General features: G+C 38.6%; 3 protein-coding genes across 6 annotated transcripts in view; 1 reads left to right on the forward strand and 2 right to left on the reverse strand.

The window, feature by feature from the left end:
- NDUFAF2 (NADH:ubiquinone oxidoreductase complex assembly factor 2) overlaps nt 1-16,464 on the reverse strand; it is a 354,445-nt gene that overhangs the window by 130,096 nt on the left and 207,885 nt on the right. The gene's annotated exons all lie outside the window — the stretch shown is intronic.
- LOC128074290 (uncharacterized) overlaps nt 1-16,464 on the forward strand; it is a 497,996-nt gene that overhangs the window by 120,523 nt on the left and 361,009 nt on the right. The window lies entirely within an intron of this gene.
- Nucleotides 1-16,464, reverse strand: part of ZSWIM6 (zinc finger SWIM-type containing 6) — a 112,712-nt gene that overhangs the window by 13,938 nt on the left and 82,310 nt on the right. For all 4 annotated transcript variants that reach the window (XM_052670404.1, XM_052670405.1, XM_052670406.1 and 1 more), the window contains exons 5-10: nt 13,220-13,399; nt 11,512-11,688; nt 10,990-11,136; nt 7,674-7,820; nt 5,251-5,511; nt 1,395-1,530 (exon numbers count right to left, since the gene is read on the reverse strand). In XM_052670404.1, the coding sequence (XP_052526364.1) occupies nt 1,395-1,530; nt 5,251-5,511; nt 7,674-7,820; nt 10,990-11,136; nt 11,512-11,688; nt 13,220-13,399 (1,048 nt within the window). The remainder of the gene's footprint in view (nt 1-1,394; nt 1,531-5,250; nt 5,512-7,673; nt 7,821-10,989; nt 11,137-11,511; nt 11,689-13,219; nt 13,400-16,464) is intronic.

The raw sequence follows: 16,464 nt of genomic DNA on the forward strand, positions 1-16,464 counted from the left end.
TGTAGCTGACAGCTTTTTGACCATGTTTGAATGTTCTCAATAGTTCGTTAATGGTGCATCGTCTCGTCAATACAGTTCCTAAATTTCTAATTACAAGCAGCAACTATGCAAGGCCATTTTGTATTTCTGAGACTCCTCCTCTAATACCCATTGCCAGATACGCCTAAAGACAAAAACAAATGAAAAACAACTAACCTAGGCTAAACAAACTTTCAGTCTAATCTGATACAGTCACAGAATCTTCAAGATTGGAAAAGACCTACAAGATTATCTAGTCCAACTGTCTGCCTACCACCAATAGTTCTCATTAAACCATGTCCCTGAACACAACAGTAGCTATCCTGTTTAGTTCTTTGGCCACATAGTTGTTTTCTCCTTGCTTAGTATTCTGCAGAAACTCCAGAAAAAAATAAACATATCCAAACCACTAACACAATCTGCCTGATGAAGATAAATACCATTAATGTGGATAGCACATCCTACAATCACTGTGCAATCATTCTTGATAATAGTGACCACGAACACCAAACACACATGTTTAAACAGAAACTTGATTGCTCTTAGCAGTCACAGAACTGCCACAACCAGCAATCATCATTTAATACAAGTTATTGACAGCAACCAGGCAATCCAGATGGGACCAGCTTCTTCCCTGCAGTGTAGGAGGACAACAGATTTATTACTAGTCATTTAGACCCTTGAAATTTCCTTCAGAAGGCTCTTCTTAGCCACTGTTAGCAATCTGGCCTGCCCTGAAATCAAGCCAACACATACTGAGAGCTCCCTGAGAAATACCTTTCTCCCCATTACTGAAGACAAATGGGATGCAAGTCACATATTTTGCTGTCGTATAACATATACTCCATTTAAATCCCAGTGTTCACCCAGAAGTGTGCGCAAGACCAACTAGTTATGAAATAACAAGTAGTGTATCAGACAACACCACATGATTTAAAATCTATCATTGACAGCTTATCTGTAAATATAGCTAGTGGAGCTAACAGTCCTACAGAACTACCACTAGAGACTAAGCAGGAGATGATACTGAAATTGCTGGTTAGATGCATCGTCCCGCACACCACTACCACCACATACAAACAGAGAACACACACAATAACACTGCCACTGTTAAACACAAAACCACACATCCTAACAGGGATGCCGGAATGAAATAAATAGTTACAACAGAATGCTTTTTTACAGTTGGAGGTAAACATTAATTGTACATTTATAAATTATGCCATATTTAACACAGACATCACTTGGTTTGACAGATGACAAAACCAAAGTAATTTGTCCTTAAAGGGAGTAATGCTGAGGTCTTGCTTACCAAGCTTTCCCCTCTTTTCCCAACTGCTACTTGTGGTCTTTCTAGGTGACTTGTGAATACATACCGCATGGCTCTCAGTGCAGTTTTGTATGCCAATTCAGCATCATGAGGTAGGAGAGAGGTGAAGAGATACTTGGCAAATGTGTGCATTGGAACGCTCTCTCGATGAATGACTTCCCCTAATCCACTATATGGTCCAGCTGCAGAAAAGAGAAAAAAAATGTCTACCTTTACAGACTGTTAAAAAACAACTTCTGCACCTTTAAAAACATTCACTAGAACTGGTATCCAGTGTTTGCTGTGCTAACGGTAAATCTGCATTGATTATTTTTTGTTACTCATATCATACGTGTATCACATTTATATGAGGACTGCTCTGAAAGTAATGCCTCCTGTTTTATGACGTTAGCTCATTTCAGAGGCAGATGTTGGTGAGGCAGTAGAGGTTGAACCTTCTCACCAATATGCCATTACATGTTGTTGCCGTGTGAAAATGGTATAGAGGGGCCATCTGACAAATGGCATCTGACATGGAAGTGCATATTAAGCAAAGGTCTATCACTGAATTCCTCCACAAAGAGAAAACAGCACCCATTAGAATTTATCAGTGGTTGCTGAACTTTTACAGAGGCTGAACAGTGGATGTGAGCATAATGAGGCAGTGTGTTTCAGCAGAGGGTGACAGGGACAGTGGTTCACCTCCAGAACAGATTTTTACAAGTGTGGCAAGGTGGCTCTTGCAGATCACTGGCAAAAATGCACAGCTAATGGTTGTGATTGTGCTGAAAATTGTGTTTTGTAGCTGAGAATTTTCTCTATCAAGTAGTGGTATTGTGCTCTTCGTATCTGATATAGTTTCTATGTAAATCAACAGGAGGCAATATTTTCAGGGTGACAATAGGTACAATATATCACAAACCTATCACATACCATATATTCTTTGAGACAGGGAGACAGAATGCAAACTGCACAGTACTAGGCACATTACCAGCCCACACACAAATGACAGTCCCAGAGCATCATAGGGCTCATTTCACAAGTTTATGGTATGCAAAAGCTGAATGTGTTAGTCTCAGCTTTGCCTCCATATCCTTAGATTGTGCACATGAATCCCTACATATCCACTAGCAGTGTGTGATTTCTTTCTCAAAGATCCATCAAAAAAAAGTGTGAGTTCAGTGAAGAGGTGCACATCTTCAGTTGAAGTTACATGACCAATCACTACAACAGCACCCGGTCCCTATTAATCTCACCTGACATAAGGCATATAACTTATCCTTTGGTCTAGATTTTGTCTCAAGAGAAGACAAGGTCAGATCTTGCAACAAAACCTGGTTTTGCTAGTCTGTTATAGCCACGTGATCTCAAAAATTACATTTGCTATGAGAAAACTACTCCCACTGCTGTGACAATGGATTTTGCACATATCAAAATGAAAAAATGCCGTAATTTTGCACATTATGAAATACAGTGCAGTATTTCGTAAGAACAGCAAAAATAAATGAAAATTTAAATGTGATTATTTCTTTGATACATTCTGAACGTTAACAGTGACCACAATACCATTTTTACATTTTTCCTGCTATCACATGAAGCTGCTGTTCATGTTAACATGAACACTATGCCAAGCAGTTCTTGGCTTCAGCAGCTAGTGTAATATGTTGCAAGATACAGAACAAGAATTTTATGTTAATTATTACTGGACAATTACAGCATAGGTAGCAACCAGCAGTCCTAGAAATTACTGAGAGAGAATAGGATTTTACTTCCTCCTACACTACAGATTTCAGTACACCACACTTGGATGGACAAGGACTGGATGAGCACAATTCACTGCAGAAGCACACACACCATTTATATTTCCAGCAGCAGTTTAAAATGGCTGGCCCTACAGATGAGGATGTACAATTTAAGCAGACATTTCTTCTGCAGAAGAGGATGAATTCCATGAAGCAAAGTTTGTAACAACTTACACAAGCACATTTGTTCCAATGTTTTTCTGACTGTTTCTTCTACACAACACGAAGGTAAAAATACCATGTGAAGTGAAAAAGAATCTGAGCTCTGTAGCTGGGCATTTCTTAAGATTGGAGCCAATTACAAAGGAAATATCAATGAAGATTTAGTAGTGACACAGTGTCTTATATAATCATTTAAATGAAGGTGAAGTCCATTAAAAACTATCTAGCACAGCTTCAGTGAAAGGAGCTGTTTCGTATCTTTGCCAATTGGTGGTTCAGCCAGAAACTCAGGACCTGAGGAATACGTGTCAAAGCATTTATTTGAAAATATATTCTGCCATTAACTTAATTGTCAAGCAAAAAATTAAAACAGTTCTTGCAACCAGTTTCAACATTCTATCTTCCCATGCATTCAAACATTAGCTGCACACAGCATGCATTAATTAAACTAGCAGCATAGAAATCAGCTTAATATTGCATTAAGCTTTCTTTATTATATCTACAAGACTTCAACTATAAACACACAACTGATATGATTAAGATCTTCCATCACTGCACACTATTTCCTCCATGGGAGCTGGCAGTTTCTGTCTAATCAGGTGTAAACTGAAGACAATGGAAAGAAAGTTACATTTCTCAGCAAGCAGCAATGCGAGACCCTCTTTGCACACTGCTCACCACCATTTCCTAGGTAACTATTTTAGCACATTTCTTGCTATGGTCAGTTGTTGACTGCTCCAAGGAAACAAAACAACACTGATCAAAGCAGTAAACAAGGAAGCACTCAAGAAAAACCGTGCATTTTCTTCATGAAGCATCCTTAACAGTTAAGAGATGCAGCAAATTGATTTTATAATCCATAAGATCTCTGCCTGGTGGTTGTTAATAGCTGGATCCAGTGAGAAGCTGTTCTTGTCCAAAGGCCATAATGCAACAGCAGAGCATATCATAATGGAAACTCCCTATTGTGCAGCTTCTCTGCAGTGTCAAATAGCACCATCAGTAGATAACAAAGTCTGTAAGGACCTGGTCATAATGCATCTCTTCCGTTAAATGAAACATTTTTTTTCTAAAAATGTCTCACAAAGAAAGCAAAAACCTGACTGCTGTGTAACAGTCTTCACAACTTAGCTACAGCAATACTGCACTCCTCACCATGCCTTGAACAGGTATTCACCTAATGAGCTCCTTTACAGTTTTATCTCTTATTCAAAAAAACAAAAGCTAGGCTCTGAATATGATTTTAAAATGATGTGTGTTAATCCTTTTTAAAAGTTAAAGCAAAGGCATGAATTATTTTCCCACAGATTTTATTGCAATCCACCGCCATGACTCCCAAACAGAAAATCGCCTTGATTGTAGTTTAGCCACAAGGTCAGTCTTTAAGCTTCAATATCTGACCATGTATTTTAATTTTCAGAGATGATTCAGACTTCAGAGGGAATTAATTTTCTTAGATACTAAATAAAATGTTATACTTCTATCCCAGCAATTTTAAGTAAGTTTTCTAAGCTCTTTAAATGGGGGGGGGGGGGGGGGGGGGGGTGGAAATCTTGCATTTACAAAGGTGACAACTCTTTTTCAGGAAACAAGTGATGTTTAGAATTCTGTTACCTGGGAGCTGCTGATAACTGGTTTCTATAATATTTAATTGGAAGCCAGGGCTGTATAGTTAGGCTACTGAGATTATGACACACAACACATAAATCTTAAGAACAAAATACATTAAAAACTGAAATGAAAGGCTCATATGTCAGTAAATGCCTTATAATTAACGTGATTGTACTACTTGGTGTATGTTTCATTTTTGTAAAAGACTGTAAACAAAATTTTGCTGGAGTTCTACATGAAAAAAAACATCTTAGGTAGGTAAGATCAGTTTCCACAGAAATACTAGTTCCATGGGCTTCTGTAATTGAAGACAGTTTAAAGAAGCAGTTAGTGTCTATATTGAGCTACCTTCTAATAAGAAGACTGCTTGTTTTCGAAAAATCTTCACCAGAGTATCATCCAATTCAATTTCCTGTAGCTTAGAAATGAGTTGCTCCTCATTTCGACAAACCTTCTCTTGTGCATACAAGCCATCTGGCATTATTCGTTGCTGTCCCAGCCCTATCAACGCTACTTCCACAGCCAGTGTTAAATACGATTCCCCTTCTTCTAAGAACTTGTGTGCAGGCAGGTGCTGGTACTCCAGAGATTTGCACTGCCCCATGTTCTCTGTAAAGGGAAACAGAAAGAACAACACATCAGTAAGCTGTTCTAATCCATAATCTGCTTATAATGTCACATTTACAAATGCTACCTCTGTAAGTATTCATTTGTTTAAAATGATTTAAATTACTGGCTTTATCTTAAGATCCAATGCAAACTACCCGATGCAGGGAGAAATAAACCAATTAGAATTTAAAAAATAATCACACAAGTAAAAAAGAAAAGATTTGTCTTTAACTCACACAATTTAGAGGAAAGCAGTTTTTCCTCCAGCTTTGCATTAACAAGACCAAAATTAGACAATGCATCTTGACTTTTTGTTTTTTTTTCCCCCCTCACCTGTTTCTGTATCTCCTTAAAGCCTCAATGTTGTATCAGTGGACAGGGAACACATATCTCAGCATATATTTCAGATGAAATAATTAAGACTCTGCAAATACAGTAGACCTAACAGCTTCACAACTTCTTAAGCATTTACTGCTAGAGTTCTTCAGGAATTTTTATTATATGTGACTGCTACATTTATGATAAACATGTATAGTCTCTGATCTTAATTGACATTGTTCTTACTTTCAGTACAATACTTGGAAATTCCATAGAAACCAAACGATAAATGGCTCTAAGAAGTACTACAATTCATTTGGCACTCCACAGATGACAGAACAGTATTCCAGCCTCTAGCAGTTAGCAGACTATTTGGGGAAGAAAAACCTATGATGACAGATGTTGGGAGATAGACAACTGCAGCATATGAGAATCCAAAACACATGGACTGTTTTAAGGGAAGTTATTTTTCAACATACAATTTCCATTTCTTAAGTTGAGGGTTATTTTTTTTATTTGTTATGGGTTGGTTTTCTTTCTTGTTGCTGTTGTTTTTTCATTTTTTTTTTAATTGCAAAGAATTTGGTTTCTAGTTTCTTTTAATTAAATGTTCTTCCAGAATAGGTGGATATGAGAGAGATTGTAAGTTTACTGAACAAAATCTCACTGAATGAGTTTTGAGGCAAAGCTCTGAGGTGATTGGGGATATGAATATGTAAGAGTTACAAGCAGAAGCACTCAACTTCTATCCATACAGAAACTACTGCAGAGGTGGAAATAGACTGAGAATGAGGAATGCATCTTATAAATGCCTGCAAAGCAAATATTGAACTTGAAACAGGCATACACATCCTGATCAAAAGCATGCATGAATTCTGAAACACTACTTTCCAGTTCATATTCTCTGAAGACCGTTGTAATCGTTTTGCCATCTATTTGAAGAATTATGCGCATATATAGCTAAGAAATCTAATACCTGCGCTGCATTAGGAGAGTGCTGCCAGCAAGCAGACCCAGCAGGTAAGAGAGTTGTTTCTTCCCCTCTACTCAGCAATGGTGAGAGGCATATAGAATGTTGCATCCTGTTCTGAGCTCCACAGTACTTATGGTCATACTGGAGCAAATCCATTGAGAGGCCACAAAGGCGATCATGGGCCTGGAGCTTCTCTCATAGGAAGAAAGACTGAGACAGCTGGGACTTTTCAGCCTGAAAAAGGCTCAGGAGGATCTCATGTAAAAATATCCAATATGTTCTGTGAACATATAGATGACAGTCAGATTCTTCTCAGTGAGATATCATGAGAGGACAAGAGGCAGTGAGCACAAAATTAAACACAAGGTTCTATTTTAGCATAATACTTTTTTTTTTTTTTTTATCATTGTGTGTGTGTTTACTGAAGAGATTGCCCAAAGAAGCTGTAAAGCCTTCATTCTTGGAGTGCCTCAAAATCCAACTGAACACAGTCCTGACCAACCTGCTGTAGCTCACCATCTCTAAGCAGATCTGCTTTCCATTCTCAACAATTCTGCAATTTTGTGACCTTCTGCATTATCTCAAAAAAAGCCCAGAGGAACGTATGTGGAGATGCTGCTACTGTAAGAACTCATTTGCTTTTATTTTACACATGATATATAGAATTTCCAAGAATGAGCAAAGGATAATTTCAAAGAGTTTTTACATAGCTTTAGAACAAAATTCTACTTTCAGTATTTTCTCTTTTACACATTTTCTTAGAGAAGGTAAATATGAGTTCTTACACTATGTTAATTCTGAACAGAAAGGCAGAAAAATGCATCTGGATACTGAAAATACATAGAAGATAGCTTCCTGTGCATAGCCTTACCCATGAAGTCTGAGAATCCATGGAAGCTCTCATCATCCACCCTGCAGGCTTCCATCAGGCTACTGAAGAGAGTGCCAACTGGATCCAACGGATGTCCCACCCAGCCTTCCAGATTTGTTATTGAAGTTACTCCCTTGTGGAGAAGTTCTATGTTAGAAAAAAATTTTGTGAGAAAGGAGGGAAATATAGCACGTCAGCTGCATAAAACAATTATAGAAGTAAAATTGATTAAGATGTTTTCAGTACCAAGTATAAACAGTAGTCTCTGTTAAGAAAGGCAAAACAGTATCTTCCCGGGCAAACTATCTAATGCGTATGTTTTAGAGAAAAAAAAGTAAAAGAACAAAGGCCAAACACCCTTTGAGCACTAACAAAGCATATTACAGGCCAAGAATTTCAACTGCAGCACTTCTTAAAATTGTACTCAATAGCAGGAAGTCTTCTGAAAACATCTGCTGATAATTACATCAAAGATACCGACTTTTTCTTTTTTTTTTTTTGTAAAATATCTGCATCTCCTTCCTGGATCAAAAGATGTAGTACCATTTTTCACATCTTACGTGAACATGATGGTGCTGAAACAAATGAGAATACTTTAAAATATGCTCCATTAAAAAAAAAATCTGAGTTTATGTCATCTAAATATTCACTGAATAAATAAACTCAGGATTATAGCTCCTTGTTAAAAAAAGAATGAAAAGGTTAAATGAGGTATACAAGAAAAAATCACCCTTTAATTCTGAAACAAGTGAATTTTAGCATTTTAAAATTTTTAACAATTACACTATTTTGGATACTTTGTTTTGTATATGTCACTGATCAGATGGAACATGAAAAAATCCGTTAGCACTGTTAATGGAAGGAAGTACCAGTGAAGTTGCCTTTCCAGTACTGTGTTTGGTTTTGTGCCACCCACTACAAGAAATACCCTGCAGTGTGTCTAGAAAAGGACAAAGAAGCTAGTGAGGGGTCTGGAGCACAAGTCTCAAGGAGAGCAGCTGAGGGAACTGGGATTGTTTAGTCTGGAGAAGAGGAAGCTCAGGGGACACCTGATAGATCTCTACAAGGAGGGTTATGGCAAGGTGGAAACCTCAATTAGCACCAGAAGAGGTTCAGGTTGAAAGACAAGAAAATCATCTCTGAAAGGGTGGTCAGGCACCTTCCAAGTGGCTGCCTACTGAGGAGGTGGAGTCACCATCTCTGGAGGCATTCAAGAAACACATGGCAATGAGAGAGATGGTTTAGTGGTCACAGTGGACATGAGCTCATGGTTAGATTGGATAAACATCGTGATCTTTTTCAACCTTAATTATTCTATGGTTGAAAAATGTGTAGAAGCTGTTATGAGTGCTCTGTTTCTCTTCCTACCACACATTAACCTGCAGCTGCCTTTGCTTTCTCTCATTCATGGATTGCCACCTTTCCTTAGTAACCACATGTATTATAGCAAAGCTTTAAAGCACTAGAAAGTCCACTTCTTACCTATTTAAATGTGTAGGGCTATAAAATGAAACTGTTGAACTGACTATGCAAGAGGATGAGGTTAGGTTTTGATTGTATGGTTGTTTAAGAATCAACTGATATGTAATACAAAAAACAAACAAGTTATTGCCAAACTAACAAATAGCATGCACTACAGATGACATGCAGAAGTCAGTAGTACTGCTGAATAGGATTAATCACACTGACTTCTTACTGACTCATATTTCACCTCATCTACTGTGCCTATTTATGAGGTTCACTAGTTTCACTCCAAACAAAGGCACTAGTCCCACTGACATTTAACTTTAGCCCATGCAAAAGGTTCCATGTATGTCAGTCACATGAGTAAGAGCCAAGTAGAAGCATGTGGTGCTTGCTGGACTGAAATCTAGAGCTGCAGAATTCATCTGCTTATATGAATGACCAGAAGATACTGCAATATTTAAAAAAACCTGAATTCCAAACGTATGAAGAAAAACTACAAAAAATAGCAAGTGATAACACAGAAATGACAAACTTCTTTGTTTCAGGATAGGATGGACCGCATTTCATACAATCAAACTTTTATTTATAATAGCATAACACCAGTTGACAGCTATAGACACTGCTCGCAGAGAAAAGGAACTTAACAGGAGTACTGAATGCCTACATACTCCCTAGCAACTGGTAATGAGAAAGAGCAGTACTAAGCCAAGCACACTGTCTGCAGACTCTCCAGACCTTAGTAATAAGTACACGTATACACAACCCCGCCCTCACTTCTCCCCCAGCCTGGGAGGCTGGAAAAGATGAAAAGATATTAAGGGAATAGATTTTATGGAAAGATGCATTACATGATAGAAATCACTTGGAAAAATTCTCATAAATAACAACATAATGTGCTTTTAAATTTTGTGCAAATCTAGATCCAGAACAGTGTATAAACCAACCAGCTCAGGTACTGTGAAACAGAAATGGAGGCACATAAGAACAACTTTTTTTTTTTTAATTCAGATATCTACATTTTCATCATTTAGATTTTTAACTGCACATTTCTGGGAAAACATCTGCATATACATTGAAAGATTTACAGGCAAATTCACAATGGTGTTTTAAATTAGAATGTATGAAGATCTGAATAGCTAAGAACAGCAATTAAGATCGAAGGTCTGATGTAAGGTGTTTTTGTAGTAGTCATGAACGTTTATGTGTAAAACTATTTTGGGTAGCAACAATCAAATGGAACAAAAATTGTATCTAAAGAAGAATATTCATTACAAGGATAATGGGCAGAGGAATACCATATAAAAAACAATGTTTCAAACACTCATTACCATTTATATTAATCCAACTTCATTCAGAAAGGCTAAAATTTAAGGTGCTAAGAGTCTAAAGGAAGAAATGACCAAATTTGATGAATTTCTGTAGTGCAGACTTCGCCTTGGTATAACTCTCAGTGTAAACTTAGGATCTCCCCTCAGAAATGTACAGGTCAGCTAAATTATGTGTCAGTGGAAGAAATAATTTAAAATACCCAACGTGTATATAAAGCTCTGTTTGAAAGGCTGTAGGTTACACAGAATTTACACTGTGTAATCAAAACCCCTGACTGGGATACAGACCCAGCAGTGTCAGACATACTGTGGAAGTCAGAACCAAGTCCTTGCCCTACAGAATTTGTACAGAAAGCCCTGAATCTCCAGAATGATACATTACCACCATGACTATTTGTAATACAGAGTTCAAGGCACCTCTTTAGCTTTATAGCTTCAAAACCAGTTTTCTCATGCAAAGTTCTAGTCCAGTGTTACTGTCATCTCATTGCATTCTTTGCCATTCTCTTTCCCGCAATTACCTTTCTTCTGAGCCCGGAACACTTCCAGTTGTTTCTGCTGCTGCCTTCTTAGTGTATTAACAATAGCTATTGCTAGCCTCAGTGCTTCTCTTGGGTATCCATGAGATCGTAATGCATCCACCCTTGCACAGGCTGTAGGAACATGTTCTAAAATGGAGAAAATAATTGAGGAATAGCAATGTTTCCACGTCTGCAATGGCCTGTTTTGCTAGGTTAACTCCAAAGGTTGTTTTTTTTTTTTTCTTCTTGGTTTGTTGTTGTTGTGGTTTTTTTTTTTTTGTTTGGTTGGGTTTTTTTTTTTTTTTTTTTTTTTTTTTGTTTTTTGTTTTTTTTTTTTGTTTTTTGTTTTTTTTACAATGCAAAAGAGACCTAAAGGACTACTGTTGAGACCAGTGTTTCAAGGGAGCGTCTGTTCTTTTTGCCAGGCTTTTCATTCATCTCTCCCCACCCCTCCAAAATAATGCCATAGAAACTAAACAAAGCACCAAGTCATGGAAATGCCTTTCCGGTTCAACCACTTACCATGCCAGAGGGGCCACCCGTGAGAGTCAAAGAGCGAGTTTTCAGAGTCGTCATGGTAACAGTAGTTGGTGTATAGGTCACTGCTGATAATGTGCTGTAAGTGGCTGTCCTGCCAGTGAAGATCGCACGCCTCAATGGCTCGAGTGAACACCGTCCGATGGGGCCTGTTCGATGAATCTGTCATTTTCACAAGTTCAGAAAGCTGCATCAGCTTTTACTCATTCAAATGTGAATAAGTCATTCACAGTATTCTTGTCTTCTGCCTATTCACAACCCCCAGCTGAAGGCAGCCTGTCTTGCCCCTCTGCAAGGAGCAGACTGCGGATGACATTTCACATCCTGCCATCAAGCAGGTCAAACCAAGAGTGCACCATTCCCATTTGGGAAGAGAACTACGGCACAGCAAGACTACTGCTAAACAGGGCTTTGCAAGGGAACAGCTAAAGATGAAGGACATTTGACAGCTCTCCTGAAAACAGGCTAGAAAGGTATATGGCACATCTACTCAGACATTCACAGCTTTTCCCTTTCTGGAGCTGCTAGGATGAGGGAGATGGATGAACAGCACATGAAGGACTTCCATTGTTCTCCTTTGAACGTGACATTAACTCTGAGCACTTGTTCAATTTTCTCCTCATAAACATACACAGATGCTGTAGGTAAAACAAGGCACCGAGGGCAAGGGACTGACATAACCCTTACTGGGTATCGTCCAATGGCAAAAGTGCTGTTAACACAGCTCTGTCTGTGTGTATGTGAGATGCCATGCCAAAGCAGCTACTAGTCTGTTCAGGCTGGACAGAACATTAAGAGATTCAGTAAGCAAAACCAATCTCCACAAGGAGTTTTATGCTGAATGACCTTCTGGCCCAGTTAGCTGTAAGGTTTATAAAGGAACTACGTATCAACTATTTTCTTCCAAGAAAATGAAACAAGGAAAAACCCATCTAAAGCCAAATCTGCCACCCCCCAACAACTAATTAATTTTTATTTCATCGTAAGTATATATGAAATACGTATCAAAATACTGAATATTTTGAAGATTACGAGGTTTTCCTCCCTGCTCCTAGAGAAATCTTGCATTTTCCCCAGAGTGCCAGAGTAATAATCTTGCTTGAAGAGGACCAGACAAGGCTTCTGTCAGATTTAATAACCGCATTTTCAATTACCAAGAATGATATTGAGTAAGAAGAGACGCTTCCTCGAAGAAGTCAGAGTGCTGCCTCTGCACCCCAACCAAAACGTGGAAATGCAGACTGCACAACAAGAGCACATTTCACAAATAACAGCTTTACTTTCTCACACACTCAGTTTTAATGCAGCTGCAACAGATCTTTCTTTAAATAAGTACCAAAGGTTTTGTAACTGCAAACAAAAACCCCAACATTGGAAGGGATATAGGACTATAGTCAAGCACAGAAACAACAGGCATGACATACTTCAATTTTCATGCAACAGGTATTTAGAAGGACCAAGTGAAAAGTTAGAAGACCTAACTAAACACAAATACTTGCTTTGAAAGTTTTGCAGCCCCAGCACAAAAAACTATCCTTGCCGCAAGGACAATATTAGTGAAAATAAATTTGGCTGGTCAATTTTTAACAAGAAAGTTACTAGTCCCAGGAAAGAGTGCTGAATTCTGCAAGGCTAGAGTACATAAGATGAGGTTATATTATATGTTGCAGTCAGTGCATATGTTTAGGCTCACCTTGGTTAGCATTTGCACCCTGAGGCAAAGCATTGGTTAAATTGGGCAGCTCGTTTCCATGGTTTCCATCTTCCCAGGGACAAACATCCACACTGTTCCATTTTTTCAGCTGTTTTAGCCAACTGGCCTTCTGCTCCAACTTGCAGTGGGGATTTAAGACTATACACATCCACAGAGCACCTGATTTTAAAAAAATTGCTAAATTATGTTTTCTATTAAAAATGCAGTAGCCAATGACTAATTGCAAACTTCTATAGCTCTATACTGTAATACTTTTACTCTCCCCTCAAAGGCTACACTGCTTACTTCCCAGCTATGCGTAGCATCAGGAAGGCTGAATTCCTGACACAGAACCTGACCCATCTGAGCAGTATCTGTAGACTGTATCAAGACTGTATCAGACTGTATCAAGCCAAACTTCTCTATTAAAAGGTATTTAGCATGTCTTTTGCATTAGAAAATCTAGAGTTCACAACGTATGGGCCGTCGGTCAGCAGTATCAGTCAAAAGCAAACAAGAACTCAGAAAGTTACAGCAGGAAGTTATCCAAGTTTTTTCCTTTTATTTTTTGTATCCAAAGTGAATGTTGCTTTCTACAAACTAAATCTACTAAATCTATGTATCTTTCAGCTTTACATTACAGGAACCAAGAAAGCATGTAAGTAAACTACATACTTTGTGAACACATGCTTCCCAGTAGAAGCACTGAACATATAATGCATTTTCCACACATTTCTATCTTAAAGATCCAGTAAGCACTGGCTTTGTGAATTCTTACAGGACAAAGATATGCTTTACTGCAATTACTCCACTAATTTGGATACGCTAGAAAATTTGTTTTACATTCTCTCTTCATGGAGCTCTAACAGAAAGCCAATTTGTGCTGACATGTCACATATATACCATCTTTAGAACCTGCTCCTTGCCTCTATATGACAGGGCAGGCATAAATACATCAAGGCATCTAGTAACAATTTGCAAATGGAAGGATTTTTCTCTAGATTAGTTGTCTCTTCATCAGTGTGAACTTTGACAGAAGCATGAAGTCATCAGAAAGTGCTATTTAGCAGCAGTTCATTTGCTTATTAAGAACATGCCTTATACACTACAAGTGGTTTAGAGCCCAAACTATGCCATCTTCATGATAGACTGAACAAAACACTGCAGCTGGCTCTTTCAGGACAATATGATTTTTACAGTCATGTACTCTTTGCAAACTAAGAAAGCAAAATGGACACCCAGAGCACAGGCCGCTGCATTACACTCATTCTTAGAGTAGCATGTTGGTATGCTGCAATACAGGAGCCAGAGGAAACAGAACCTGATCCTTAAGGTTGTAATTCCCCAGATACTCTGACTACCAAAGATTGGGAACTAACAGCAGACAAATCTGAACACAACAAAATAAAATGCGGTACGCTACGCAGAATTCCAAAGAGATCACAGAATCATAGAATTGACCAGGTTGGAAAAGACCTTAAAGATCATCAAGTCCAACAGCAACCTAACCATGCTACCCTACCTAACTCTTGCCCTATCACTATCAAACCATGTAAACAGCTGTTCCCCATCCTGTTTATACACTCCCTTCAAGTACTGGAAGGCCACAATGAGGCCACTTATTCCTTCAGACTTAATTTCAGAACTCCTTTCTCTAGAAGCATATGTTCCAGAGAGAAGGATGCTCCATTACCCAAACCACTGTGTTAGTCATGGCCACATGCACTGCAGACAACATTGGGACTGAGTTTTTGCACCAGTAACGCAGACTATAGCTGCCCTCTGTTAAATACAGTAACAGCAAATTTGCATTTTTCTTGTTTTGTTGTTTAGGTGTCTAAAATTTATCATGAGAGTAAGATGTTGTTTTTAAAATGTTTTAAAATTAAATCTTATGACTTTGCTTTAAACACCCTTTTGAACAAGCTTCACTTGATTCAATAAGCATCTGTACACACTCAGCACTGCCCCACACATAAGCAGCACATGTCTTGTAATCTGCAAAACAAAAGACAGGTATGGGCATATTGGAAGCCTTGAAGAAGAGTTAACTTGGGTTTGTTGTTTTTGTTTTGTTTTTTTTTTTTTTTAATTTTCAACATAAAGCACTACTTGAAGGCACAGAGAGGACACCGAATCTCTTAGCATCTTCATAAAACCAAACAAATAGAAAACCCAAACCCACACACATTTAATACTTTTCAGCCAGACTCCCAGTGTTTTCAGACTAAAGCAAAAGAAAAGTGGAGTATCGTAACTGAATTTGGGAAGCATTTCAGCCATTCGGTCAGGCAGAACACACACTACAGATTATACAACACCCCTACAAAATGAGTAGCCTCTTACTTCTCTGTATCTCAAGCACTAGTCGGGGTGAAGGAATAACATGCTTTCTGCAGAAGCTCCGCTACATGGACAGGAAAGGGAAGAGAGAACCAAAAATACGAAAAGCCTCTAAAAACTTATTTCATTTTAAGAGGGTAATTATTTTGAGCATAACTACACTGTCAGCAGCCCATCTCAGAAACCCAGGCTTTTTTTTATGCAAATGAAGCACAAGTAAAAGTGTATTTCTAATAAACCGCACACAGACCACTCCAGCTTTCAACAGCGCCCAACTTCATGCTCCCACTGACATGAGTGTGAGCTGTGTGTACATCCGGGCTGGTTAAGAACCTGGCACAGCCCTGCATGCTGCTCCATTCTGGTACCACAGGGAGCATGTGACAAACTCTCCTCCCGAAGAGAAAGGAACAGAAAGACCCTGGGGCTCAACTCCTGTAGTGCTACAAAGGCCACCATCTGGGAGACAGAAGCACAATGCCAGTGACCCTATGGTCTTCAACCTATTGGGGTTCTGGGTTTTTGGTTGTTTTCCTTCTTTTTTTTTCTTCCTCTAGTGTGTGCATGCACTTGTCTGTACTCTCATTTCTTCTTCATCCTTCTCCCTGAGCACACTGCCACTTTACTGACATCTGCTTCATCCAGGCTTCTTCCATTCACTGGTCCTTGTCCTGCTTTCTAGCACTGAGAAGTCAAGAAAACATTTGTTCCTGCCCAGATTTTACCACACACCAACTGGAAGAACCCTGGAGGACATTTTTCCCATTTCGCTCTGCTGCTGCTCAATGGGAGCCCCCCACCCGAAGCTGGTCATTGACTCATAGACTTACACTGGCCTCAAACAAGAAATTTGCTTTTCTGCCTAATGAATCCTACACTAGCAAACAGTCAATTTCTAGAAA

This window comes from Tympanuchus pallidicinctus, unplaced genomic scaffold, assembly GCF_026119805.1.
Source record: "Tympanuchus pallidicinctus isolate F22 unplaced genomic scaffold, pur_lepc_1.0 scaffold9, whole genome shotgun sequence".
In the NCBI taxonomy this organism is placed as follows: domain Eukaryota; kingdom Metazoa; phylum Chordata; class Aves; order Galliformes; family Phasianidae; genus Tympanuchus; species Tympanuchus pallidicinctus.